We start from the raw sequence: 26,496 nt of genomic DNA on the forward strand, positions 1-26,496 counted from the left end.
GTGTTGTAAAATTTCCCCATGATTCCCAGTCGAGTGGCCTTTATTTTCTCTGTCATTGCGGTGTCCCAGCATTTTACCCACCACATGGTGATTGCCAGAACTTTCCGGTTGCGTCCATAGCAGGGCGATAGTGATTTTAGCTGCAGTGTGGAGGTGGGTAATCAAGCCCAGCAGGTGACCCGTTAGTGGGAACGTCCCCCCACCCATATTGTGATCCCTGTATATCACTGTATTGTCAATCCCGTGATTAACTTAATCTGGTTCAAGACCTCTTTCCAAAATAGCATTGACTTTGGGCATGACCTTAAGAGGTGGAATAGTGATCCTGTTTCTTCGCATCCTCTCCAACAAAGTGGGGAATACCCCGGATTGCATTTGTTCAGGATTTCTGGGGTGACATACCACTCGTAGCATACTTTCCCCGCCCCCTCCTTGTTTGTAACGCATTTTGAGGTTTTTTGCATGCAGGTCCAGATACGTCCCCATTCTTCCATTTCTAATTCTCTTCCTAGGTCCCGCTTCCATTTGAGCATATAGTTCTTCTTTTTGGGGGCACCCTTCTCTAGGAGCTTGTATAGGGTTGATGTTGTCCCCCATGGATGTTAATGTGAGTTCCAGCATGCTGCGTTCTCTGCTCCCATGTGTTCTAGTGTTGTGTTGTGACATCCAGTGGCAGAGTTGTGCATAGCATAATCTTTCGGTTTTTGGGATTTGGAATTAAATTTTCCTTTTATTCAAAGGAGAGTGGTGCTCCATTGGTGTAGAAGTCCTTAATTTACCTCAAGCCCGCTCGCATTATTTGCTTAATCCCTCTTGTTGGAGTCTGGGAGTGAAGTCTGGGTTAATTCAGTGAGTGGCCCCAGTGATCCCCTATTGCCCCATTGGCTTGCCGCCTTTTTCCAGCACTGAACTGTGTTTCTAGTGGCCATTAGCGGACCGGTGTACGGAACCCTGCAAGATGCCATGCGATGTGGTAGGGTGGATAGGGGGACAAACACCAATGTTCTTCTATTTGTTTCCACTGGGGTATATTAGTGTCAGCCTGCCATGTGAAAGCATGTGATAGTTAAGCCGCCATACTGTATCTAAGAACATCTGGGCCCCCCAGTCCTCCCATCGCTGCCCCTGTGAGCATCACCCTTTTTGCAATTCTTGGCTTTTTCCTGCCCTAGACATAGTTCAAGACCCCTTTTGCAACCTTTGGAGCTCTCCTGGGTGTATGTTTACCGGTAGCGCCAGGCACTGATAGAGCAGCCTCGGGACCAAGTTCATTTTGAGTGCTACAATTCTCCCCAGTCATGAAACCCGCTGTTTGAGCCAACGCTCCATGTCCTTTAATAGGGTTTGGAATAGCTGGGGAAGTTGGCCCGGTATACTATCTCTATTCTGTTTGGTATGTTGACCCCCGGGTAGACAATTTGTGATTTGGCCCATGGGATGGGGCTAATGTTTATTAGCGCTTCTCTATGCTCCCGGGTAATATTTACTCCCAAATCCATTGATTTCCCGTTATTGACCCTGAAGCCCGAAGCTTCCCCAAATGCTGAGATCTCCTGCCAGAGTGCTTCCAGTGAGCGCTCAATCTGTGTTAGGGAGAGGAGGACGTCATTGCCATACATAGAGACCTTGTACTGGTTTCACCGCAGCTCTAGCCCCTGTATGTGTGCGTTATTCCAGATTCTGGTTGCAAATGGCTCCATTGAGAAAGCGAATATCAGGGGAGATAGGGGGAAGCCCTGGCGAATATCTCGAGAGATATAGAGTTTAGGGGATCGAATCCTGTTGATTTTTAGTCAGGTGGAGGGATGCTGATAGTTGGCCATGACCCATTTGCTAAACTTCGGGCCGAACCCAAAGACGGTTAGTGTCTTCTAGATGTAACCCCGATCTAATAGGTCAAATGCCTTGTGAGCATTGAGTGAGATTACAGCCATTTCTAGTTTAATTCTAGAGGCACTTTTGACCAGATTTAGGCTGCGCCTGATGTTGTCATGGGTTGTGCGAACCGGGGTGAATCCTGTCTGGTCTGGGAGGATTAGATCTGGTAAGGCCCTTGCGAGTCTGGTTGCAAGGATCTTGGAGAAGATATTTGCATCGCTATTCATTAGTGTTATGGGCCGGTAGGATGCACAGTCCTCTGGGTCCTTGTCCAGTTTGGGGATGAGTATTGTGAGGGATTCCTCCATTGATGGTGTGATACTACCTGTGCCCAGGAAATAGTTAAAAAGCATGGTGAGTTGAGGGGCTAAGATGTCAGCGTACACCCTGTAGAACCTTACAGTGAATCCATTGGGGCCTGTGGCTGCATTTGTCTGGGTTTTTATGGCTTCTTTCACTTCCTCCGAGGTCATAGGGAGTTCAAGGGGCTCTAACTGTGTTGTCTCGGGACCCCCTGGGGAGGTGGCTAGATAGTTAGCTTGCAACTGCTCGCTAATCGGGCTCCCTGTCATTACCTCGCTATGGTGGATTATCATTGCACTCCTTTGGTTGTCCTCTGTTTTTGTTTTTCAGTGTGGGGATGTTATTTCGGGTGTGTACCTTTGTTAATGTGTATACTAATAGCCTATTCGCCTTATTGCTGTTTATGTAGTAGAACTGTTTTGTGCATGCCGATGCTCTGGCAGATCTATCTATCTGCCAGATGCATTTCCAGCACAGCTTTAGCCTTTTTGAGCTCGCTACCTGTCTCTCCCGATTGGTTCTTTTTGTGTGCCCCTTCCAGCGCCGCTACCTTCTCTTCCAGCCCGTGTTGCTGCAATTGCCCCATCCTTTTTTGTGCTGCAGCACACCTTATTACCACTCCCCTGATCACTGGCTTCATGGCATCCCACACTACCATTTCCAAGGATCTCACCGAGGAGTTTTCCCCAAAGTAGCAAGTGTGGGCATTGGATATTTTCTCGTTACTGCATCTTGTAATAGTGAGTCTTGCATCTTCCGATGCTGTTGCAGTGGGCTTGGAAAATCGCATACCCTGATCCGGGCCTGCAGTGGGGCATGATCAGAGATCACCCTCGGGTGTATCTGGACTTCCTCTAGGCAGGGGAATAACTCGCTGAGCATTAGGATTAAGTCTATTCTGGAGAGGCCTTTGTGGGCATGGGAATAAAATGGATAGTTGCGTGCTCTCTCGATAGAGAGTCGACAAACATCTACTGACCCGATTTCCCTCTGGAATTCTGCAAATCCAATTTCTCGTGCAAAATCCTCTCTCGCTGGTGGCAGGGTCTTATCACTATTTAGGTTGGGACCAGTTTAAAGTCCCCCCGATCAGAAGATGGCCTTCCGTGAATGCAACTATGTCTGGTGGGATGGAGTGGAGAAACCGGTCCTGGACGCTTTTCTGGCAATAGATGGGTGCAAATGTTAGGGCTTGCTCTAGTAGGTAACCCATGACCAACAAGAATCTTCCCATTTCACCATCACTTGCGTCAGTGGTACTTTCCGGCTAAAGAGTAGTGTCACTCCCCTCTTTTTTTGCCCCGCTGTTGCAAAATAGCATTTGTTGAATCGCCAAAAGTAGATGCGATTCTCAGCTAGAAGGTGTGTTTCTTGCAAGCAGGCTAAATTGGCGAAGAGTTTGGTTAATTTGCGCTCCACCGATTAACGTGTTCCGGGAACATTAAGGCCCTGCACATTCCAGGTTACCATGCAAAGTTCCCTAGTCGTGTCTGATGCCATGTTTGTGTCATTCCCTCCCGGGTTCTAGCTTCCGACCTCTGTCCCGTGTGTGTGAGCTCTGGACCCACCGGCTATGTCTCCTCCTGTGTTGTTGCTTTGTTATATCTCTGGTTTGACCCCTTTCCTGACCAATTTTCCCCCTACTAACATAACTCTGGGACCCCCCGCACCTCAAAACAAGAGTCAAGCCTCTGAGACCAGCCTACAGCTCTCTGGGAAACCGGCTCAGAACCCGACAACCAACCTTTTGTGGACACCCAGGTGCCCATTGGTTAACACATGAAAGCGTAGCGGTGGCTTCAGCAATGTTGTTTGCAGTTACGGCCTTTGGTTTCGGATGTCCTTCACGTTCTTGGCCCCGTTGACACTGTACCCTCATTGGGTGCATCAATTCTAGAGGTCCCTCTGCCCATTGCTGGAGTGTGTGCTGCCATAGTTCAGTCAGAAGCATTAGGGGTGCCTGTGGGGTGACAGATCGGGTAGTTCTTCTTTGTCGATGAAATATTCCCTCTCAAGGCTTTGCACCTTTCTTGCCTCTTTGTGGTCGGTCTTTGAGCCACCTTCTTCTGTCTAGCCGTGTCCAGGACTGCATAGTCCCCTTCGATGAGTGCTCTTTGAGTGCTATATCATCCTCATCATTGTTGTTTGCCCCGGCCAGGTGGACTAGCTTTTGAGCCTCCTTCAATGTACAAATGTGCCATTGTTTACCTTCCAGGTTGAACACCAGTGCAGTGGGGAAGCCCAAGCGGTAGAGCACCTTTCTTTCTCTGAGCCATTCAGTTAGCCGTTTTAAGGATTACTTTTTTGGTAATGTGGCAGCTGCAAGGTCTTGGTATAGGGAGATTGAATCATCTATGAATTTTATGGTGTGGTGTTCTTGGCTTCCTGCATAATCTCCTCCTTGACCCTATAGAAGTGGACTCTTGCTAGGACGTCTTGTAGAGTGGTTGGCACGGTTGGTGCTTGTCTAGCTCTGGTTCGTTGCACTCTGTCAAGCTCTAGTAGGGCGTTATCTGGGAGCGTTAGGATGAAACTGAAGAGGTCCCAGGTGAAGTTACCCAGCTCCGCGTCCATAATGGAGGTTGGGATTCTGCGTGATCAGATGTTACTACTGCGGGAGCGGTTTTCGGCATCCTCTTGCTTAGTTTCCAGAGCTTCACATCTGGCCTCCAGTGCGGTAATTCTGTCTGCTCCCTCTCCAATTTTGTAGGATTGTTCACATATCATTGTCATTCTGTTTTCTACCTTGTCCTTGCGCTTGTCTAGGCTCGATATTCTTTTCATTAGCTCTTCTGTGCCTCTCTGGTAATCCTTATTCTTGGCTGCTAGAAGGTCTTGCAAATCTGTTTTGGTGACCCCTTGAGTTGGCGGCGGGGTGGGGGCGTCTCAAAGTCTCTTTCTTGTGACATTGCTTTGGATCACTCCCATTTCTTCCCTTTGTCTCCGGTGGGTGCTGAGAGCAGAGTAGAGATGTCAACTTGTTTTGTTGTTTTGGGGACCTTTGCCATTTCTCCCCTTGGTACTCAGAGAGGAGGTCCTTTGCCCACGTATTTCTATGCGGTTAAGTGTTTTTTTCTCCATAGGGCCTTGGGTACCTTTAGATGAGATGGGTCGTGTGGGGCCCCCAGCAGCGTGGATCTCACTGCACTTTCCTTCCTTGCGTGTTTCTTTCTTGTGCCGGCAACTTAGGTGGAGACCTGCTGAGGCAGGGGCTCGATTTCGGTGAGTTACAAGCCTCTTTTCATTCGGGGTAACCCACTTGGCATTAACTGTGGACCCAGAAACCCCGGTCCTGAGTGGGAGCCTCCTACCTTAGCCCCGGTCGTCTACTGCAATTGTGGAGCATGAGCAGGTCCCCTGGGGCAGTGGCGGGTGGTTGTACCTTATTGTTGCGGAGGTCCCAGGGCCCTGTCTCCTCGTGGGTGCCTGAACTGATGTGTCCTCTGATTCCTGGTGTGGCGAGTACTCCTCTTCAGCTCATTGAGCAGTGGCATTGGGGGGGGGGGGCTGTGCAGGGGCTGCTGGTGCCATCTCCAGTGGCAGTGGGTTGCTTGTGTCAGGACCAAAGGCTGTTTATGCACTGCTTGGGTAGTTTTCCCCCATATTACATCTGTTGCGCCATCTGTTAGGTGCGCTACTGTCCCTGTCTATCTCAGAGGAGCTCCCCTGTGACGGTTCCTGGTGTGGGCGTGACTTCCAGTCTCATGTAGTGCGGGGCTCTCGCGGCATGTGTGTAGCCATTCCTGGTGGGGGGGGAACTCAGTCTGTGGCTGCCGTGGAGCAGTGCAAGGATCTCCTCCGCCCCCTTGGCGTCTCAGAGCCGCAGCTCAGCGATCCAGCATGTAGGGGATTCCTTACTCCGGTCAGCTGGGCTCAGTACTTTCCCCCAGCCCGGTGTGCTTTTTCAGGAGAAACCGCATGCTTTCTGTTGCTGCAATTCCGTAAGTTGTCGGGTCTGGGACAGGAGCTAGTGAGGAGCCATGTCTTGCACTCCGGCTACAAGCAACGCCCCCCGCAGAACCTTGTTAAATATGAAAATATTATGTCTGCCTTGAAGCTTTGTCTACAATATCCAATGTACTTAGAGTGGAGAGTTGTTCAACATTTTGAGTTCTATCCAATATGCTCACCTTCTTTTTCAATATTGTACCTATATTGGGACATTGAAGAACTTCATCCATTGAGATTTCCAATCATTCTAGAAAGTCATCTGCAAATGCGTTGAGTTCCGATAAGTATACATTATTACTTGTTAGCTTGTTTTCCAAGCCCAATTAGCGGTTTAAATCATTAGTGTTTAATTTATCATCACCATCATCATAACTTTATTTTGGCTTATCTTCATAAATGTTTTTACATCAAAACATACATTTCAAACAAAGCAAGACCAACCCCCTGCAAACATGGACACAATAAGGACGCATTAAACAGGTTCTCCTGACTATTGAGTGAATACTTTGTACAGTATAATGGGTTCTTGGGCTAGAACAGGCTCTGACCTCCACTGTTGGCCGTATGTGGAAAAAAACAACAACCCTTGCCCCCAGTACGGCTACATTTGCTCCAGTCAGAACACTCTCAGGTGATTTTGTTCCCCAGGGATATGGCCTCACACTGATTGCACAGGTTGCAGGGATTGGCTGAGTCAATAGTGTTCAGGAAGTGCCTTGTCACATTAGTGTCTCGAAGCCTAAACTCGATGGAACATTCCCTAGGTGTGTTGTCCTGAAGCACTCTACAAACTGCTCCCTATGTAAGAAGTGACACCCTCTCACTGTGCAGAGCCAATGGAAACATTTTTTCCGTATTGCTTCCCTTAGTTCGTACCGCTTAGTGGCCAATTTGGGTACCTTGTGTAGAAATATGGTCTGAGATGCAATGGCCCCTGTAGGCTGAATCGATTCACCAGCTGGCAATTAGCAGGTTTTGGTTGGTGGCAAAAAATGGATTCACCATGATCCTAGTAGCCCTGGGGGTTCTGTACCCTTGCAAGCCACAGATTTGCCCCAATGGTCATGAAGCTGCTGGGTGTGGGAACCTTGTGGGGACGGAGCCAGGTGGATTTGGATTATGGGCGTCCCCTCTGCCCTTTTGGGCATTTTCCCTGTTTAAACTGGCTCTCTTCCCTTTGCATGGTTCGATCCATCTTTTGCTTGGCTCCGATAATTTGGTACAGGGATCTTGAACCAGTGGATCGACTGACCTTGGCTCATTTGACCTGTATACCACCCTGTTATCTCTCTCCTGTGTTGGCACGGCGTTCCCGGCTTCAGCTTTCATTCCAACAGTTTCCAGTAGGGACAGGAGAATGTTTTTTAACTGACAACAGTTCAGAGAGAACAAGTCTGTAACAGGAACAACAACACGCCTTTGACCCAGGGCACACCTGCCTTTCTTCCCTTGAGGGGATAATGGCTTCTCCATTTGTTTTAGTTGGGTAGATCTGCGAGGTGCCTGGAGAAGCTCCATTTGCAGCCCCAAGTGCTTGCACCAGACTCCCACCTAGCACAGTGCCTGCACTTACAGCCTGCGGGCCCGGAGGACAGAGAGGGTAGCGCATCAGGTGAGGGGGAGGGATGATCACATCAGCAGGTTCATTCATTCTAGGGTCGGGGTAACTGTACACACGCATTAGAACAGGTGCGAGGAAATCAGCGACACTTGGGGAGTCCCATAAGCACTGGTCTTGGCCATGCTCCGACTTCTTTACTCTATTTGGATTTACAAACATGGCCCATAGCTGTCCAGATTGCCCAAAAAACTGTCCTATATTGGCTACGGTTAAGGTCATCTCTTGGTTTTTCACCGTACAGGGATGCACATAGTGATTTTCTTCAATTGGATGGAGCTGCTAAATGTGGGTGGGTGCGGCATGTGAAGACAATGTTAAAGGGACTGAATGCTGTCTCCATCTGGCTCACCCCCCTTGAATGTTGTTCTGTTCCAAAAGCTGCATTGAAAGTTAAGGCCAAAGCCATTTCTAGGGCTAAATTGGAGTACTCAGCCTATGAACTGAAGAAAGGTCCGGAATTCTTGCATATTGACAAGCTGGGGAATTTCAAAAACATCATGGTTGAGATTCACCCCAAGTATGAGCGTTCTCTTCATGTGCGCTTCAGACCAGGATTTTTATCTACGGCGTGTTACGCTTGATCTTGGCCTGTTCTTAACACTGGTATGTGCCCCCTTTGCGACGCAGCTGATGAATCTCTCCTGCATTTTACATTAATACCTGTTTTATTGCCCTTGAGACGCATGTATTTGAGACCCATCTTGTTTTATTGAATATTAGAAGTATACGCAATGCTTTGACGCTTTTTTCTTGTTCCTTGGATTGGAAGGTTCTCTTCTTGATAGCGAGATATGTCTATCAAGCTTGGATTTTAAGAAATAAAGAACGGTGTAGCATCTGAGTAAAAATTTAGAGCCCCCTGATGTGCTGTGAGCATGCTCTCCCTTCAGGAGCTCCCTTGTGCGGAGGCATCATCTTTTAGGAAATTCACGTCTTTTTAATGTCTTATCCAATTTGCTTTGTCCTGACTACCTGTGATATTGTACACCATACCTGCATACGCCAAATTCCTTTCTGAATTGATTTCTTTATGTTTTGTATGTTTGCTAAGGGTTTAAGCCAAATAAAGCATTTTAAAGAGAATGGGGGCTAGCCCACAACCCTGCTTCAGGCCCATATTGGTATCACACAGATTTTCTATTTCTCCATTCTGATTTAGACGGATAGAAACCGGTGTGTTAGAATAAAGTCCCTTAATGTAATATAATAAATGGGGTTCGATGCCCTATGTAATACATTTTTCCCCACAATAAAGGGCGCAAAACACTATCAAAAGCCCAGCTAAAATCTGTATAGAAGCAATAAAGATTTCTGCCCATACAGGCCAAACTGGACTCCTCCATGAGACATTTTAACGCCAATATATTTCTGAAGGTGCTATCCCTTTTTTTCAATCCTGTTTGGAAAGGTTTAAGGAGAGCTTTCTCATTGACCCAATTCATTATTTCTTTTAGCAATATGGAGGTAAAGATCTTCTAGCAGAAGTCCTGCATTGCAAGCAGACGACAATTAGCTGGATTCAATTTAGGTCCCTTCTCATGGATAGGAATGATAATACAATCCTGCCAGGCCTTAGGAATATTTCCTGTAGATTCGATCAGTCTAAAGGCCTTGAAAAGAATCACTGACCAAAGCCTAGGATCACCCTTACAAAGGGTGTTGGGAATGCCATCTGGGTTCGGGGCAGTCGTAGGTTTTAGTTTGATTATAATGTTTCTAATGTCATCCTCATCATAGTTTAACAATGTATTACTGCATTGTATCTTCCATGTAACATCTAGGGAGGTTTTCCTTTCATCATTGTACATTTCTCGAATATAACTGCCGCACTCAATGACACTAATAGGGTTTAGTTCGATGGATTTGGCGGAATTCTACTTTCATTACAGTGTTGCCAAAACCTTTTCTTATTTTGAGCCTTAAGTTGACCAATAAATAATTGCCATTTTACATTTTTCTGTGAATATTAATGTTGGCGTAGCCAATTTTTGTAACCAGTGCCCAATTATGTCAATTTTACTTTCTTTTGAGACTCTTTCAGAGAAGCATCCCCACGCACACCTCTCCTATAGGCTGCTTTTTCCTTCTGGTAGATCACATCAAAGGGATTTGATTTTTCTAAACCTGTGCAGGTTTTTAATCTCTGCAGTATGTTGTCTCATTTCCATTCCACTTAATTCTCAGTCAGTGACATTTTACCATAATCGGTCGAAAGTCGGCTATTTGTTTCTCTCATTTTTGCCGCAGTCCCATATAATTCGTTTGTCCTGAGTATTAACTTTATTAACTTTATAGGTTCCCTCAAGAGCTTCAGTTCTGGCTAGCGAGGAGATCCTTGTCTGCCAATATAGAGCCTTATGGCCACTTACATCATTTGTTTTTAGTTCAATGGTGTGATAATTATCAATCTTATCAGTTTTTACAGTAACATAATCTATGTGAAAGTGACTTACACCATTTGACCAAGTTCCCAATTCCCTAGTACCATCCCCTTTTATATGAGCTAAGTACTCTAGATCGAATGCTGTCATAAATTGAAGCCATTTCCGTGCTCTAGAATTCTATTTGATCTCTTCTAAGTGAAGATGTCTAACATTTAAGTCACCTGCAATCATGACCTCTCCACTAGGGTTTTGCTCTACCCATTGAAGCAGCAGCTCCCTTATTGTTTTCAGAATTTCGTCCGTAAAGTGAACGATAGGAGGGTCATAAACATTAATTACACACATGTCCCTCGATGGGAAGGCTGCGATCTGCATTATCGCTCCGAGGATGTAGTGAGAGCTATAATGACATACCTTAGACTTAATTGACATATTTGTCCGCACTCCAATGGCTAGGCCCCCACTTGCTCTGCCCTTTACAATGTAAAGTGCATCAGAGACACACTTTTGCTCCCATCCTGAAATCCACTCACTAATACATCCTAGCTTTCTTATCATCACATTCTTTATAATCTTTGAAAAGCCAATAAAATATATATTTTTGTGTCCAAAAGCATGTCAAGATTGTATGCTGTGGGGGATTTTTTGCACATTGCAGCTCGTAATTACTCAGCTGTCCTATTGTACTCCCACCTGCTGCCAGGCGGTGGTGAAAATTCAGGACTCGAAGAGTAAGGCAGAAGCTGGCAAGTAAATTGGCGAGTGGCAAGGCCACCAGAGATTGTCTCTCACTGTTAGTGAATAATCATCCGCCTTATTCATCTACCCTCTGCATCATTTCTTCACTGGTGGCGGGGACGCTGATCCTCCTTGCTGCCAGAGTTCCTTCCCTGCGCGTTCACCATCCACCGCTCCTTCTCCCTGCAGCATCTTTTTTGCACCCTGCTCCTGTGCTATAGCCTTCTTTGAGTGCAATCTTCAGTTGTCCTGCCACACCATAATGTTTTGCCTCACATCACTGATGCACACTGATGCAGCGGTTCACCGCTCCTTGTGCCAGTCTCCATGCAAGCCACAAAGCCTCATGTTGGTTGCCCCTTTCTCAAGGCAACCGGGAACCCTGTGGCCCATGTGAGCAGTGGTGAGGAGGTTGCACTCCTGACACTGCAGCCTGTTGTAGGGGGGAGGTGCAAGCTGAAGTCTCAGGACTCAACTGAAAATCAGATGCCCCAATGCACAACCTCCAGTCATAGGGTTAAAGACAGTCCAGTTGCATCCCATGAGGACATAGAAAATGAGTGTAGCAGCACCAACGCAAGGAATAGCGATTCTTCCACTACAATTCATACACAGCTGCTGCCCTTCTACTACTGGATGAATGAACGAGATTCCGTGAAGGCGCCTCCAGCCCATGACACACTGAAAGTCTTTACAATTCCCCTACTTGCAGTTAGCAACTCAGGATGTTAAGGGCATAGACCACAACCACGCTGTACACATCATCCAGAGTGCTTTCCTCTTCCCATTTCCATGGGTCCTCAAGATAGTGGCTGCCGGCAAAGCTCTTGCTCATCAACACTTATGGGCAGCAGGAGAGATTACAGAAACCACCCAGGCAGTCACTCCCTCACTCACTCGGGGGGGGTGGGGGGGAGTACTACATGCAACCTTCTGTGCTCTCTCCAAACCTCACATAAATCCCTGCCACTCTCTTTGGAACATCGTTGGTGTTACCATGTTGTCTTCTCTGCCCTGTTTCAGCATGGCGACACCACCCGCAGAGGATGGTGGGGGAAGATCTGATTGCTCTCCAATGGTAAGAGTGCCCCCAGTTTAACGCAGTCTGTGTCTCCCTGTCTGTGAGGGGGCTTCACGGTTCACCATCCAACACCTGGAACCACCCACCAAGTCCCTGCAACGTCCCGGCATTCCCTCCCTGCCATTATTTGGCAGATCTGGAAGGTGTCATTCTTCACTTGATTTGAGCCGATCAATACGGAACACAACACCCTGCAGGAGAAGAGAGCCACCCTGATTCACTGTCTTGGCTCAGCAGTGTAAGAACTCCGCCGCCTATGCCTGTAGTTTCCAGGGCCTCTCCTTTTGGGGTCTCCAAAGAGACCATAGCACATCTCGACTATTATTACCTTACCAAGGAGAACACTGCTATGGAACAGCTCCAGATGTATGCCAGGCAACAGCTTTGAAACAAAACCATCCAGCAATATTCACAGATCCTCGGACCATTGGCACAATCAGCAAGTTCAAGCATTCAAAGATGAGGTTGTTAGGTTTTTTTTCTCCAAAGTCCTGTCTGTGACAAGACTTTAGAAAGCCCAACTTGGATGAACAAAGGTGCACCCCTTAGGTTTTGCTTAAACTACCCAAAATTTTGGTAGCTTTGGACAAGCAGCCATGCTTAGTATAGGAGGGAGGAGGGCTCTAGTGAGACACACAGAACACAGAGCATACACTTATTCCAAGGAAACACTTATACACTGAAGTCATATGAGAAAAATAGACATTTATTTATATGCACTGAGGCTTGTAGCATTTAAGTGAGGCAAGTACTATCAAACAATCCTATAAGAGGAGAACAATTGCAATAGTCACACAGTTAGATATTTAGGCATAACAATAATGGTAACAAATCACACAATCAAACCTCCTTAAACATATATGCATACTTATAGAAACTTTGATGACTTTAGATAACTTCAGTTAAGCTTATCTTAGAAAGCCCAACCCTGTTTTAGGTGAGTCTCACAAAGTCAGCAGGGGCTCTGGGACACTAGTGATCAGGGGCTGTAGAAGACAAGGCAGGAAAGCACATTCCATGGATCAAATAAGCAGAATACAACAGGAAATCTTCAGGTGTACAGGTTGGTATAAATCAGGTTTCACAGGGTAAGGAAATAAGGAGTTTCCCTTGCTGGACTGCCCCAAGGGCAAGTGTCATAAGGCAAGGTAGAGCACAATGGGTTGTCCACCCCAATGTAGCTCAAGGTAGGTCCTCAAGGGGTGTGAGATGCAGCTATCTGCTGCCCCTTGAAGCACAGGATCAACAAAGCAAGGCTCCAGGTAAGTAACTAGGAGCAGGACAATACCTTTAAGCAAACAAGCTGATACAGCAGGACGGTCCCGCAGTGAGGTACAGCAGGATCTGGCAGTTGCTCTCGTGTGGTCAGATGCCCAGCAGAGAATCTCTGCAGCACTGGCTCGTTGGCGCCTTTTTCAGAGGCTTAGGTGAAGGACTGTTGTCGTGCGTTAAAACATTGCTCCAGTTCTCGGTCCTTGTCTTGGCTGAGTGGACTTTCATGAGCAGGAACCAGCCTCTGGAGTTCCAGAAGGATGCCCACAAAGTTTCAGATGACACCGCGCTTCGCGAGACACTGCTTTGCAAAATGACACAGGACCCCAGGCATTGGCGAATTGCTGGCCATGGAGGTCGCAGCTCTTCCAGGGAGGGTGCAAATTGCAGTTCGCCTTGGGGCTGGTTAGGCCCACCAGTCCAAAGGAGGAAGTCAACCTCTTCTGGGCTTTCCTGTTGGGCAGAATTTCAGGTCAGAACAGCAGCGGTTACTCAGACGGCTCTGGTGGTCACTGGAAGTGGCTGCGGATGTCCGTCTTCTTCTTCTTCTGAATGCTGGTTCCAGTGCTTGATCTGAGTTTCAGCTCCTGGACCCTCGGATTTATCCAGGAACACCAAGTGAGTCCAGGAATCACAATTCATGCTCCATTCAAACTTGGGGGACGGAGGGGGGTGGATGTCCAAAGGGGACAATCAACCTCCTAGTGCGAACTGGTTCCAGCCAGGCACACTGCAGGACAAACACCAGGGGAGTTTTGATCACCTTCTCCACTTTATGTCCTCTCAGAGTCTTCACAGGCTTTCCAAGGGAAGCCAGCCAAGGACAAAAGACCCATCAAGTCCCCCCTCTCCCTCCCACCCTGCTAAGTAGGAAAAGGCTAAAGAAAGGAAACGTAATCGAGAACAGGGCTTAAAAAAGTATAGCCACCATTTTAGGCAAATGGTGACCCTTGCGTCCCTTATCACAGCTGCGGAGACAGCCTCCAACACGAGTCCACAAAAAGTTGTGTAAAAGGTACACTGCCACCAACCTGTCAGATGATCGTGTCACAGTACCCAAAAAGTTACTGGAGAGTTGAGAAAAGGGAGACATTGTTTCCCCTCAGTACTCCCCTTGAGGTGGGTGTGCTGATCTCAGAAACTAAAATACATGTGGGAGAAAATGTGTCCCCCTGCTCTGGTAACATTGGGCTATCACAGGCAAAATAAAAATGGATGCTCTAGGAACTTCCAGCAACACTGCACAGAAAGTGCTGTGTGCTGCAATATGAAAAGGGAGATGCCAGAAATGTTAAAGGAAAGCATAACTCCATTAAAAGTACCAAAAATAGATAAAATGGGTTCCCAGGGTCAGAGTAAAAGGATGAGTGAGTGCGGAAGAATGTTCCCACTCACGCAGGAGATCCAGTCCAAAATCCAATAGTCCAGCAACAATGACTCACAAAGTGGGGAGAATTGTACTAAAGAAGGAAAATCTACCTAACACTGTTATGTTATATAAATGTATAAAGCGCACGTCCACCCAAAAGCATCTTGGCGCTATGCAGAGTCCACTCAACACCTCAAACCCTATGTTGCCCCTTAGATGAACCAAAACATCTTTAATGAACGGCAGAAGTCTAAATAATCTGCCGTCGACCAAAGGCAAAGTGGAAGGGAATTCCAACACTTAGCTGCGGCAACAGAGAATGCATGCCACCCCAATTCGAGAGAGAGGTACACGTTAAACAGAAATAGTGTATGACTCAAAGGAATGAAGCAGCCGATTGGGGACATAAAGGGAAACTTACTGTCCAGATATTCTGCACCCTGGCCATAAAAGACTCGCTGCACAATGCACATTGACTTAAATGTAACTCTCTGAGCCACAGGGAGCCAGTGAAGCTGCCGTAGAGCTGGAGAGATGGACCTACGATAGGGAGTGCCTACCACCAGGCTGGCTGCTGTATTCTGCAATACCAGCAGGTGGTGGATCAAACATGATGGCTGAGCTAAATATAGCGAGTTACAGTAGTCCATCACACTCAGCACCAGTGCAGCCACCACTGGCCTATGGAACTGCACAGAAGGAAATCCCAACACCCTACGCAAAGCTCTCAACTTATAATGACCAGACTGACAAACAGAGGCCACCTGAGACTCCAAAGAGAGCGAGGCAGAGATTTTCACCCCCAGATCCTTCACAACGGAAACTGGAGTGGGACAGGGACCCAGAGATGAAGGCCAACACGCAGAAGGTGTAGCCATGGGGCCCACCACTAGGATATCACTTTTGTCCCCATTCAGTTTAAGCCAATTGCAGGTCATCCACTGCCCCTCGTCTCCGTAGCTGAGAGGCTGGATATAGACCGGAAAGATCAAGCTGCAGAATAATCTGGGTGTCATCAGCAGAGGAGTAGCACTGGAGGCTGTGGGAGTGGATGAGCCTAACCAACTGCTTGATGTAGACATTGAATAATGTAGGGGACAGAGCTCAGCCCTGGGGGACCTGATAAGCCAAAGGAACAGACACAGAGTGAAAAGGAGAATGAGAAAGAGTTTGTGTACAATCAGCAAGAGCAGCAGAGAACCAGGAAAGTACTTGTCCGGAGAGCCCCGCCCCGACCAGGCGAGCAAGCAGGATGGGGTGGTCAATAGTATCAAACACTGGTGAAAGATCTAATAAGAAAAATGCCCCCTTTCCCCACTGATTGGAGAGACGTGCAAGGTCATCCACCACTGACACCAGTACGCTCTCCGTGCCCCGACCGGGACGGAAACTGGACTGAAAGGGATCAAAGAAAACAGAAGATTCCAAAAAAGAACTAAGAAGAGGAGCAATTAAAGACTCCAGAAGCTTCATAAAGAAGGGGAGCAGAGAGATAGGGCAGAAATTAGAGGGACAGGCAGGATCCAGTGAAGGTTTTCCCAGAAATGGGGTCACCAGTGCATACTTCAGCTGCAAACGAATGGTCCCCGACTGACAGGAGTGATTAATGGCTTGGGCTACCCATGGGGCGATGTCCGGCATTATATCCTTACACACTGCTAACGGAATAGCATCCAAAGTTGACAAAGATTTAAGCCGAGAAGTGGCCTTGAAGATCTCCTCCACTGAAAACACAGGAAAAGTAGACCATGTCCTCAGGGAGGGACAGCCAGATGCCATCAAAGAACCTCCCTCAGACCACAGGTGAGATAATGGAATAGAGACACAAATTTGTAAAGAAATTCTGAGAAGAAACTCGACAAAGAATCGCACAACTTCTACGATGGAACAGCACCGGCCAGAGCTGCTGCAGGGGAGGGTGAGGAGCGTAGAAGTTCAAAAAGCTCTCTAGCCTGATTAAGAGCAGCCTCAACCTTGCCTGAATAAAACCGACTCTTAGCTTCCATGACAGCATTATGAAATGCAGCCATGGCCTGGCGCACAGACGTCTGGTCTGACTGGGAGTAGGAGCATCTCCATTTCCGCTCAGCCTGCCGCCGCTTAGGCGTAGAAGTTTTAAAGTGTCATCAAGCCATGGTTTGGATTGCCGGGAACGCTGACTGGACAGTATTGCAGGGGCAAAGGAGTCCACTGTCTCTGAGAAAATCTGACCCAGAGACATCACGTTCACAACTGGCAAAGCTCGGCAGCCAGATGCCACAGACTGAGATGTGCCATTCAAATGAACAGACTTTCAACTACACTTCAACATTTTTGGCTTAGCACAAGCCTGAGGTGGGGATTCCACCATTAGGCAGAAGGGAAAGGCAAAATGACAAGACCAAGCCAGTGGAAGGGCTGGGAAAGCTAACGCTGAGCCAGGAGGTGAAAATATCAGAAGAACGAGTGTATTGGCCGAGGAATGAGTAGGGCCATCCACCAGCTGAGTTAAATCAAAATCCGTCCTACCTGACAGAAACCGAAGAGTAGGTTGATCAACTGCCAAATTGACTTTTAAATTAAAGTCCCCTACTATTATTAAATTGTTAAACTTAAGCTGCAACTCAGCCACGAATTTAATAAAACCCCATAAAAAGAGGAATCATATGGGGGGGGCGATAGACTGTTAAAATATAGTAGGACTGGGATGGTGTAACTGATAAATGAGCTACCAAAATTTCCATTTTAATCCCATGATCGCAGGGAATGACACATGCAGTCAGGGGCGATTTGTAAAGCAGCACAATCCTGCCCCAAGATGTCAGAGTGGAGCGATCAGTTCTCAAAATACTATAATTGGGTGGAAGTGCCTGCACAATAGCGGGACCAGAATGGTTGTGCAGCCAAGTCTCTGTAAGACAGGCAACAACGGGGGTGTAAACCACTAGTGGCCGCATGTTCAGTAGAAGACATGACAAATTGCCTGGATGGTCACCCTGACTATCGATTGTCGAAGTGTGTATGAAGCCTGCAGGCCACACTGTGCCTTCTGGAGCCACCTGTATCAGTTGTAGATGAGTAGATGCCTCCAAATTGCAGTGATCCCACCAGCCAGACCACCGCCACAATCCTCCTGCAGCCCGCACGAGCACAGACGGGCTTGACTTTGGCGTGAATTCGGCACGCAGAGCCCTCACCCACTGCACTCGTTCGCTGCGCGGCCGGGCCTGTGGTGCCTTAAATAGGCACATTGTAACGGCCTAGCCTAGCCCCACTCACTGCTCCTAGAGAGCAAAGACAGACCGTGCAGCGTGTGTTGTCCAGGGGTGTAGGTCAGAGCCAGGAAGCCAGGCAATTTACAGACCGGAATGGTGGTCTACAAGGAACCAAACAATATAATGAAAATAAATAAATAAATAACTGAACACAAAGTATAGTGAAAATAATTAAAAATACATTTGTGGCTTCCAGTCACCCGCCCACTCTTGCAACGAGCTGAAAGGAAATAAAATGGATACACGATAGAGCTAGTCAGAAGGATAAACAATTAGGTACTAAGCTGATGGCCATACACTGGTCAACTGAGATCAATTAATGATGCAAGCCACCAATGAGAATGGCTGAGAAAGGTTGCTATTGCTATGGGGGAGTCAAGGAAAGTGAGAGATGTTTACAAGGTGGAAGACTCATGAACCTGCATGCCATTCCATCAGCCAGAGAGCTATTCAGCAAAGACCAGTGCTGTAGGTGTGACAGTTTAACTTACGTATCAGTGTATAATGCATGCCTGGTGGAGTGATCCAAAGTTCCTCCTGCTGTAGGATGAACCACTTCTCCAGAGTCTGCTAGCAGAGGAGAAGGTGGCTCCCTGGGAAGGGTCCCAAAAGCGAAAGAGGCTTTTGTTGAAGAAGACTGGCAGAACAGATTGGCAGGCATGGTCCTGGCTCTGGGTGGGTCACGTGAAGAAGGGCCTCCTAGACCCATCAACCAAGTGACCCTTGCTGGAAGAGTGATAGCTCTAAAGGATGCCTCAGCGGTCTTATATACAATGATCTCTTTGCAGATCTTCAAGAATAAATTACAAGTGGAAATCGGACAACTTGCACCCTCCAACAATGCACGGAGTGCAACTCAAGAGTCTCTGTCAAAATAGTTTGAAATGGCCAGACCATTATAATGCACACAGAATAGGGCACCCTAGGCAGATATAAGTCAATGCCAAATGACCTCCAGGTCTTAGTTGGCAGCATCAAGCATACTTCCATATCACGTTACATCAGAAGCCTCCATGACTGGTGAAGCCAGCAGTACACAAACGGCAGATGGAGACAGTACACAAGTCCAGGTGGATCATCAGGAGAGCAGATGGATATCTCTAAGCTTTTCCCAGACATCTTCACTGACTCAATCAAAAGACTGAGAGGATTCAAACTTCATTGTCCTGTAAGCGGCAGCATTGTCCGTCAAACACTTAATACGTAGTGTGCTTTTCTATCTACAGGACAACTTGGAAACTGTGCTTAATGACTTCATCAAAGACAGGGTTATGGAGAAGATTGAGGGCATGGACTGTTTAGCACCATAGCTCTGTGCACCTTGGGGATCAAGGGGATATCGAGTTGCGCGTTGAACTGAGTAGCCTTAACTATAATGTAAAAATCATCAACCACCCTTTTCCCATCATTGCAGAGCTAGTGAGCCGCATGTAGGCATCTTCTGCATCCTTGATCTCATTTCAGCGTACCATCAGATAGAGCTTATAGACCCATCTAAAGAGTTCACAGCCCTTATTACTCCATTCAGTGCCTACCAAGTCTGCAGAATGGCCATCAAACTTCCATCTGCTGTCCTGTCCCAGCCCATGTTGGATAACATGTTCAGGAAACTTTAAGGACATGGTCAATTTCCATGTGTGAAAAGGACTTTGAAGGTTAGAAAATGTTAATGCTTTGTCAAGGAACTGCATAGGCCTCACCCCCACACAACAAGTTGTCAAAGCAAAAGTGTACCTGGTTCTTGCCATAAAGGATGCTTCTTTTCAATTGAGCATGGAGGAATTCCGGTCCTTTCTTGGTGTGTGTGAATGTTACTTAAACTTTAGCAAAGACTTTGCGTATATAGCAGAACTGATACCTGGGACCAAAAGAGTTGTGAGTCAAGGGCCAGATGCTACCCCCGAGCCAGTGAATTATGGGCCTGGAGGAAGTAGGGAAAGGGCACCATGGTCACCCTACCTTAGTCCCGTCACATGGCGGGGGACAAAAACAGTGACCCATCACAACCCAGTTGTGGGGGTCTGGATTTTTCTGCCCCACCACCCCAGCAGAGCAGACCAGGTCTGGGAAGGTAGGCCCTGCCCAAACCCCTTATAATACCTAAAGGGCTATATCGGTGCACCCCCTCCCTCCTACTGAGTGAGATTAAAGCTTCCTGGGAGCAGACCCAAACCTCTTCTGATGAAATAGACAGCTCCCCTTTTAAGAGAAGGGTTCCTCTTCTTGCTACCAGGTAGCGTGTGTTTTGTTACAGTTGCCACTTCTCTGTGGAAGATCAAATGAGTCAGTTAAGAGGTTTTGAGAGAAACACAGCAAACTCTGTAGACCTGTGGACACAAAGTTACCAGTTTATGGCTTCCAGAATTATGAAGTTTCAGCACAGGACACAAAGTTAACAAAGCACTGCTCCCCGTCAAATGATCTCATGCTAGATAGCAAAGCATTGTTAGCCAACAAATGATTCACACACTAGAAGGTGCAGTGTTTCATTTTCTCCTCTTGTCCAATATAATGTGTGAAATTAAGAATTCAGGAAGCTTGTATGGTATATTTCCAGCACAGAATTCATATTCTGGAGACACACAAGCCTTTAACTCAGCACAGACTGCCACAGGGAGAGTCACAGAGGGTAAACCACCAGTCAAAATGGTGGACAGGCCTCTTAAAGGCATGGTCCAATCCCTTGAACTCAAAGCAGTCCCATGAGCACTCAGAGAGAACAAAGAATTGCAGTCTTCAGCCAATTAGAAACCACAAGTGCAGACCCTCTCTGGAAAACCCACCTAGGGAATGCAGGTGACACAGTATAAAAGCATTCATCCACAATTGCTGAATGTGGGTTGCATGAGGGTTGTGTTTGGAAAAGGCTGGAGAGCGGTTGAAGAAGCAGAGGCTGGAGAGCCATAGGAGAAGGGCAAAGTGGCAGCACTGGAAAGCAGCTAAAGGGCCAAGGAAGAATAGCACCATCAGAAGGAGGTGGTGAGAGTTAGGTGAGGGACAGAGGTGGTGGTGACATCAGAAGGAGAACAGTTGCAGAAGGAAGGGATAACATCGGGGCCCAAGAACAGAGAGGTGGTGGTAGAAATTTAGGCACAGGAGGAGGTGGTGAAACCAAAGGCAACGAGGAGGTCAGAACATCAGACTATACAGAGCTGGTAGCATTAGAGAGTGACTAATACAGAGGAAGTAGAGAAAGGAAAACCAAGAGCTACATCTGGTAGTAACAATGGTATTGAAGGAGGCACTAAGGAGGATGTTTGTGAACGTCCAGAGGAGGGGACAGGAGTATGGGAGGACACAGTTGGGAATACTAGAACCCTTTAAGTACAGAACTTTGTAGAAGCCACTTTGAAGTGAAGCACAAAGTTATCAGAAATTCTGGAAAGTTGGTTTTAGAGTAATATCCAGGAAAAGGTGAACACAATGACAACATTTGCTCAGAGCAAGATTACAGGAGTTGGCAGGAGGAGGTGTGAGCAGCTAAAGGGAGGAAGGGGGAACTAATAAGGAATTGGAGAAGGCATTGGTTAGCCAGTGAAGCCAGGCTCAGGTGGGCATGGTTAGCCTTAGACAGGACCAGCCGGTGAAAGGGGGCAATGAGGAGGGGTCTGGGAGATTTGTGTAAGTACAGGGCATTGGGGAAAGAGAAATCAGGAAGGAACCCAGGAAGACTTCAACCCAGGCACACATCTCCATAGCTGTCTCTGCTGGACAAGTCCTCTTGAGGAAGGCAGCCCAAGAGCTGAAGTTGGTATTGAAGGTGGTATTGAAGGATGGACTAAGGATGATGGGAATGTCCAGAAAAGAGGAGAGGACAGGAGTCTGGAAGGGAGTAAGTGGCAAAGGATAGGGGCACCTTAGTACTGCAATACATAGGAGCCAGTTTGCAGGTGAGTGAGCGAGGTAATAAGAGATTCTGAGGCAGTTGGTTTTAGAGTAATATCCAGGAAAAAAAAGGAACAAGATGACAGACCCTCCCACAGAGCAAGACAACAGGAGTTGGCAGGAAGCAGATACAAGGTGGAAGGTGGCTGTGGGGGATGAGGAATCAGGAAGGAGCATGGCAAAACCTCATCCCAAAGTCAACTACATCTCTCTAGTTATCTCTACCCACTGACTCATTGGCTCACGAGACTAAACACCATAGTGAGACTTGGGGTACGTGCCCCCGGAAATCCTGCATCTACCTAAGATCAAGAAAAAGAGTTTAGGTCACCCTGAAGTCTGCAACACCTGCGAAAGGTGAGATCATCCCTCCTGCACTGTTTGAGCCGAGACATTTTGCTTCTCAGGCACGGATGACCTGGTTTCCGTATTACACTAAAGAAACATTGGCAAGAGAGATTCTCAGGAAAAAGGGACTTAACCTTATTAAGGAGAAAACCACTGCAGCATTCAATTTTGTTTGGAAATCTGAAGTTGGCCAACCTTGTAGCAAACCCCAAATAAAAGATAGTAAATCCTGACATGTGGTCTTGGCGTCCTCCTTGATACCAGATGGAACCGTTTGACAAGTGCTATGAAGCAACGTTGACAGCAGTGTTACATCAATCGGATTTATAAAGTGCGAGAATACTCAGGGAGTAGCTTTTAATGCCAGAGTGATGCGTGTGATGTGATTTGATGTTATTAGGTCTTTTGCAGCACAATAATCACTTTCAAATAAAGTCAAGTAATAAAAGGGCCCGATTCAGATGTACTTGATTAATGAAGCATACAAATAAGCCAATCTGGAGACAGATGGGGGCATCTCTGAGATGATCGTGTGCAAAGGAGGTTGCCAAAGATGTGCTACTGACTTCTCCAGTTTTCCCCCCAATTTCAGGTATAAGCTAGCTCATGCATCTCGAGGATGCTTGTGGGTATCGCCTGATTTCCTGCTCTGCAAATCTTTTTGAATTACGTCACATGCCTTTGATTGGGGGGACTGCAGGATATAAGGGAAATCGATATATAAAATGGGTTATCTGTGAACATTAACGGGTAAACAATTTTGTAAATATGAGATTTTAGCATTTCCTTAAAGTATTTCTGCATTTGTGGGAGCCACGTTTTTGTCAGCAAATCGTCTCATAATTGTGTCACTTTCACAGCTAAACTTGTGCCTCCAAAAATGCCTGGTTTCTATTTTCTGTCTCAACTATTCAAATTCCAATCACTGTGTGTGAACCATTAGTCCTGTAGACTTTATTGGAGTATCACATTGAGAAACCATGGGATCTGTGGACACTTGGACATTGGGGGCCATGATATTGGGGGTCTCCTCCAAATAATACTCTAATTTGCACAGAACATACTGCTTAGATGTATGTAGAGGATGGCATGTAGGACCTGTGGAGTGACTTCATTGGTGAGGATACATGGCCACATTAGAAAAGGACTACCAACTTCCACTTAGAGACCACAAGTATAGCACTCTCAGAAACAAAACCCCTATTCAAGGGGGGGGACTTTGTGATTCTAGACTTACCTGGAAGCGTGTGGGTACTTGCATGAGCATACCGTTTGAAGCAATTTCCCAGTATTTAATTTAAATGGCCTTCTCATCCTTTGGCAGACGTAGGGTTGTCAGGGCAGGTGGTAAAATATGACAAACAGTATCTTGCTTTTCCTGTAATGCCATTGGCACAGACATGAATGATTCTCCATTATTGCCCTCTGCAGTCGGTGGCCGTGGAAGGGTACGAGACAGGGGAGCATGCGCCAGGATACCGGCTCAGAGGGACGGGAGCCTACAAGGCGGCACACCACATAATAAAGGTAAAGCTGTGTGCATGATTCTATGCCCTGAACCACAGGGACAGTGCTTGTGCTCGGTGCTCATCAGGGTTTCGGATTTCAACATAGTTGGGGGACAAGAATTTGCAAGCGACCGAAATTAACTTGTTCACAGGAACCATAGATGTGGTGCTTTTCATATACTGATGATCATTCACGATTGCTGACCATCTGTACATTTTGCTGACATTCTCCAAAAATTCCAAATTAAACCTACTATCCAATTGAAAAACATAAAGTAAAAGATAGTTTTAATTATTTTCTAGACATGTTCATATGGTGTGGCAACAAATGGACAGTGCACACAATCAGTGACCACTCAATTAAAGTACTACAAGATTGCAGAGGAGTAGTGAACCATCACAGACTTCATAGTTTCTAATATAGGAACACAGATGCTGCCTAAACAGTTCAAAGTCCAAGGTTCTGGAACACATGAACACGGCTATATTTTCTGCCTTTAAATACCTGAATGGGGCTTATCAGCATGAGATCTCTTTATGCCTCATAAATGCTAGGTAATGTTATGTTCTGTTGGTTGTTTACATAGTGCTTACTGTAATGATTAACTACATGTCCTCACTTCTCCCTGCGGGGGAGCCTTTTCCCATGAGCCAGGGAGGTGAGGCTACTACCCAATATTCCTCCTGGGGGTAGTATAATGCGGGAGAATCTCATGGGAAGGGCCCCCCTCCGAGGGACCCCCCCCCCCTCATGTACCCACCACCCTGGGAGAAGTAGACAACCATTTAGGATACAGCCCTTATGAGAACATCACACCCCCCCACACACTCAAGCCTTTCCTTCTTCTGCTAACCTCTTTGTAGACAGTAGACCTATTTACTGTTATAAGGCAGACTACCTCAAGGCTCTAGAAAGTACTGAGATGAAGAAGAACATCAGATATGTAGGTAATCCACGTACTGGGACGAGTTGGCCCTGCGGAACAATGAAGACAAAACCTGTGAAAGAGACAAAGGACTTATACAATGGACCCAGACACTGCTGGCCACTTTATATAAAAATTGACAGTGGACTGAGCACTGTGTCTAGGGCAGTTGCTGAGGACGGCAGGTGTGCACCGAACGCGGGAGATACGAACTTGCGACAATGATCTGGAGAGGGAGAACTCCAAGGATGCTGCGTCCGACCATCGGGAGGGCTGCAGGAGCAGACCGGTGCCCATCAGCATCGAGAAGAGGACAAAGGAAAGCAGAAGACAGCCACGAATTCCGTCGCACAGCCAGAAGAAAGGCAAGACGCCTGAGAAGACGAACGGGATGCTCACTATCCCAGGAAGGCCTGTCGATGTGTTGAATCCCTCAACAAGGTAACAGGCGTCACAGGTGACCCAGAGGGAACACTGGACGGCTTTCCAAGAGGGTGCATGCAGTTGTCCCTAGGCCCCTTTGGAACCATAATGCTTGGGTTGCACGGCAGGGGAAGAAAGCCTACAAACCTTCTCCTCCTCATTTCAAGAGTTAAACAAAGCCTGATGATCACTAGGAAATGGTCGAGGACCCCAAGTACAGTAAAGAGATCTTGAGAGGGAGAGTCCCTCACAACAGTGGTGGGGATAAACCAACTAAGATAGAAACCAGGGTCTGGTATCCAAACCAAGAGAGTGATATGAGTCATCTTCCTTGTGGCAGTACTTAGCAGGGAAGTGAACCAAGTTGGCCCAGTCGAAGAAGAAGAGAAGCCAGGGCGCCTGTGACTCATTATGGGACCGGCTGCAACCTGCCGTTAGTACTGGCACGGTTACCGCTGGAATCGTAATGAGCCCCATTGTTGAACTGTGTAAAGAGAAGCCTACACTCGGGGAAGGAAACCCTGAGAGGCCTGACCAGAAATGTGTATTTTCTTTGTTTGGAACTGGAAGAGTCTGAGCTTGGGGAAGGGAACCCCAAGAGACCTAAGTATATTGTGAACTTTGTTGATTTGCTGCAAGAGCCCTGCATGGAAGGTTCTAAGGACTCCCCTTTTGAATTGAACTATCTTGCACTGGCAGAACTACACCCATTGGTTAGACTATCTGAAATCAGCTGTAGTTTACATTTCCTTTTCTTTGAACCACTATTATTTTCCTTTTTTAAAGACCTTTTTAAAGACTTCCTAACACATTTTTGTAAAGAGTGCAAGCATAGTTTTGGACACAGATTGATTATTGTTTTGGACCTTCAAACATCGACAGCCCTTAGAAACATCAGTTAAAGGAACCATCGCTTTAGAGGTAGGCCCAGTTAGGCATTACACCAACCCTGGAACCTTAGAGTCTGTGTATCTCTTTATACAATTCCTGTCTCACAGGACCCAAACCAACAGAGTGATACAAGTCATCTTCCTCATGGCAGTATTTGGCAGGGAAGTGAACCAAGTGGTCGAAATCAAAGAAGAAGTGAAACCAGGGCCGAGGACCCAAACCAAGAAAGTGATACGAGTCATCTTCCTCGTGACAGTACTTGACAGGAAAGTGAACCAAATGGGCCCAGTCAAAGAAGTAGAGAAGCCAGGGTCGCAGACCCTCATAACACTAAGAATTGGGTGTTGTAGGTGGGAAACTTAAAGAGAAGACCGGGGGAAGGGAGTAATTGCCCCTGGTTAAGAGACTGTTTTATGATTACCAAGAGAAGGGTGTCATTCTCCTGGTAACTCGGACTGGGAGGAAGGCCCAATAGGCCTGGAGAAGGGAGCCATATCCCAGGCTATTTGAGACTGAGACTGAATGTCAGGAGAAGGGAGGTATTCTGCTGGCCCACTGAGAAAGTATTGTTTAGAACGTTGTGGCCTGGGGAAGGGAGTCAGTCCCCTGGCCTATTTGAGACTGACCGCCAGGAGAAGGGAGATATTCTCCTGGCCCATGAATT

The 26,496-nt window shown here is 47.0% G+C and overlaps 1 protein-coding gene across 4 annotated transcripts in view; it reads left to right on the top strand.

The window, feature by feature from the left end:
* Nucleotides 1–26,496, top strand: part of LCTL (lactase like) — a 239,428-nt gene that overhangs the window by 55,043 nt on the left and 157,889 nt on the right. For 3 of the 4 annotated variants that reach the window (XM_069625015.1, XM_069625014.1, XM_069625016.1), the window contains one exon: nt 23,516–23,611. The exons of the other annotated variant lie outside the window; for it this stretch is intronic. In XM_069625015.1, the coding sequence (XP_069481116.1) occupies nt 23,516–23,611 (96 nt within the window). The remainder of the gene's footprint in view (nt 1–23,515; nt 23,612–26,496) is intronic. 4 annotated transcript variants of the gene reach the window in all.

This window comes from Ambystoma mexicanum, chromosome 11 (genome assembly GCF_040938575.1).
Source record: "Ambystoma mexicanum isolate Mex_15411 chromosome 11, UKY_AmexF1_1, whole genome shotgun sequence".
In the NCBI taxonomy this organism is placed as follows: Eukaryota; Metazoa; Chordata; class Amphibia; order Caudata; family Ambystomatidae; genus Ambystoma; species Ambystoma mexicanum.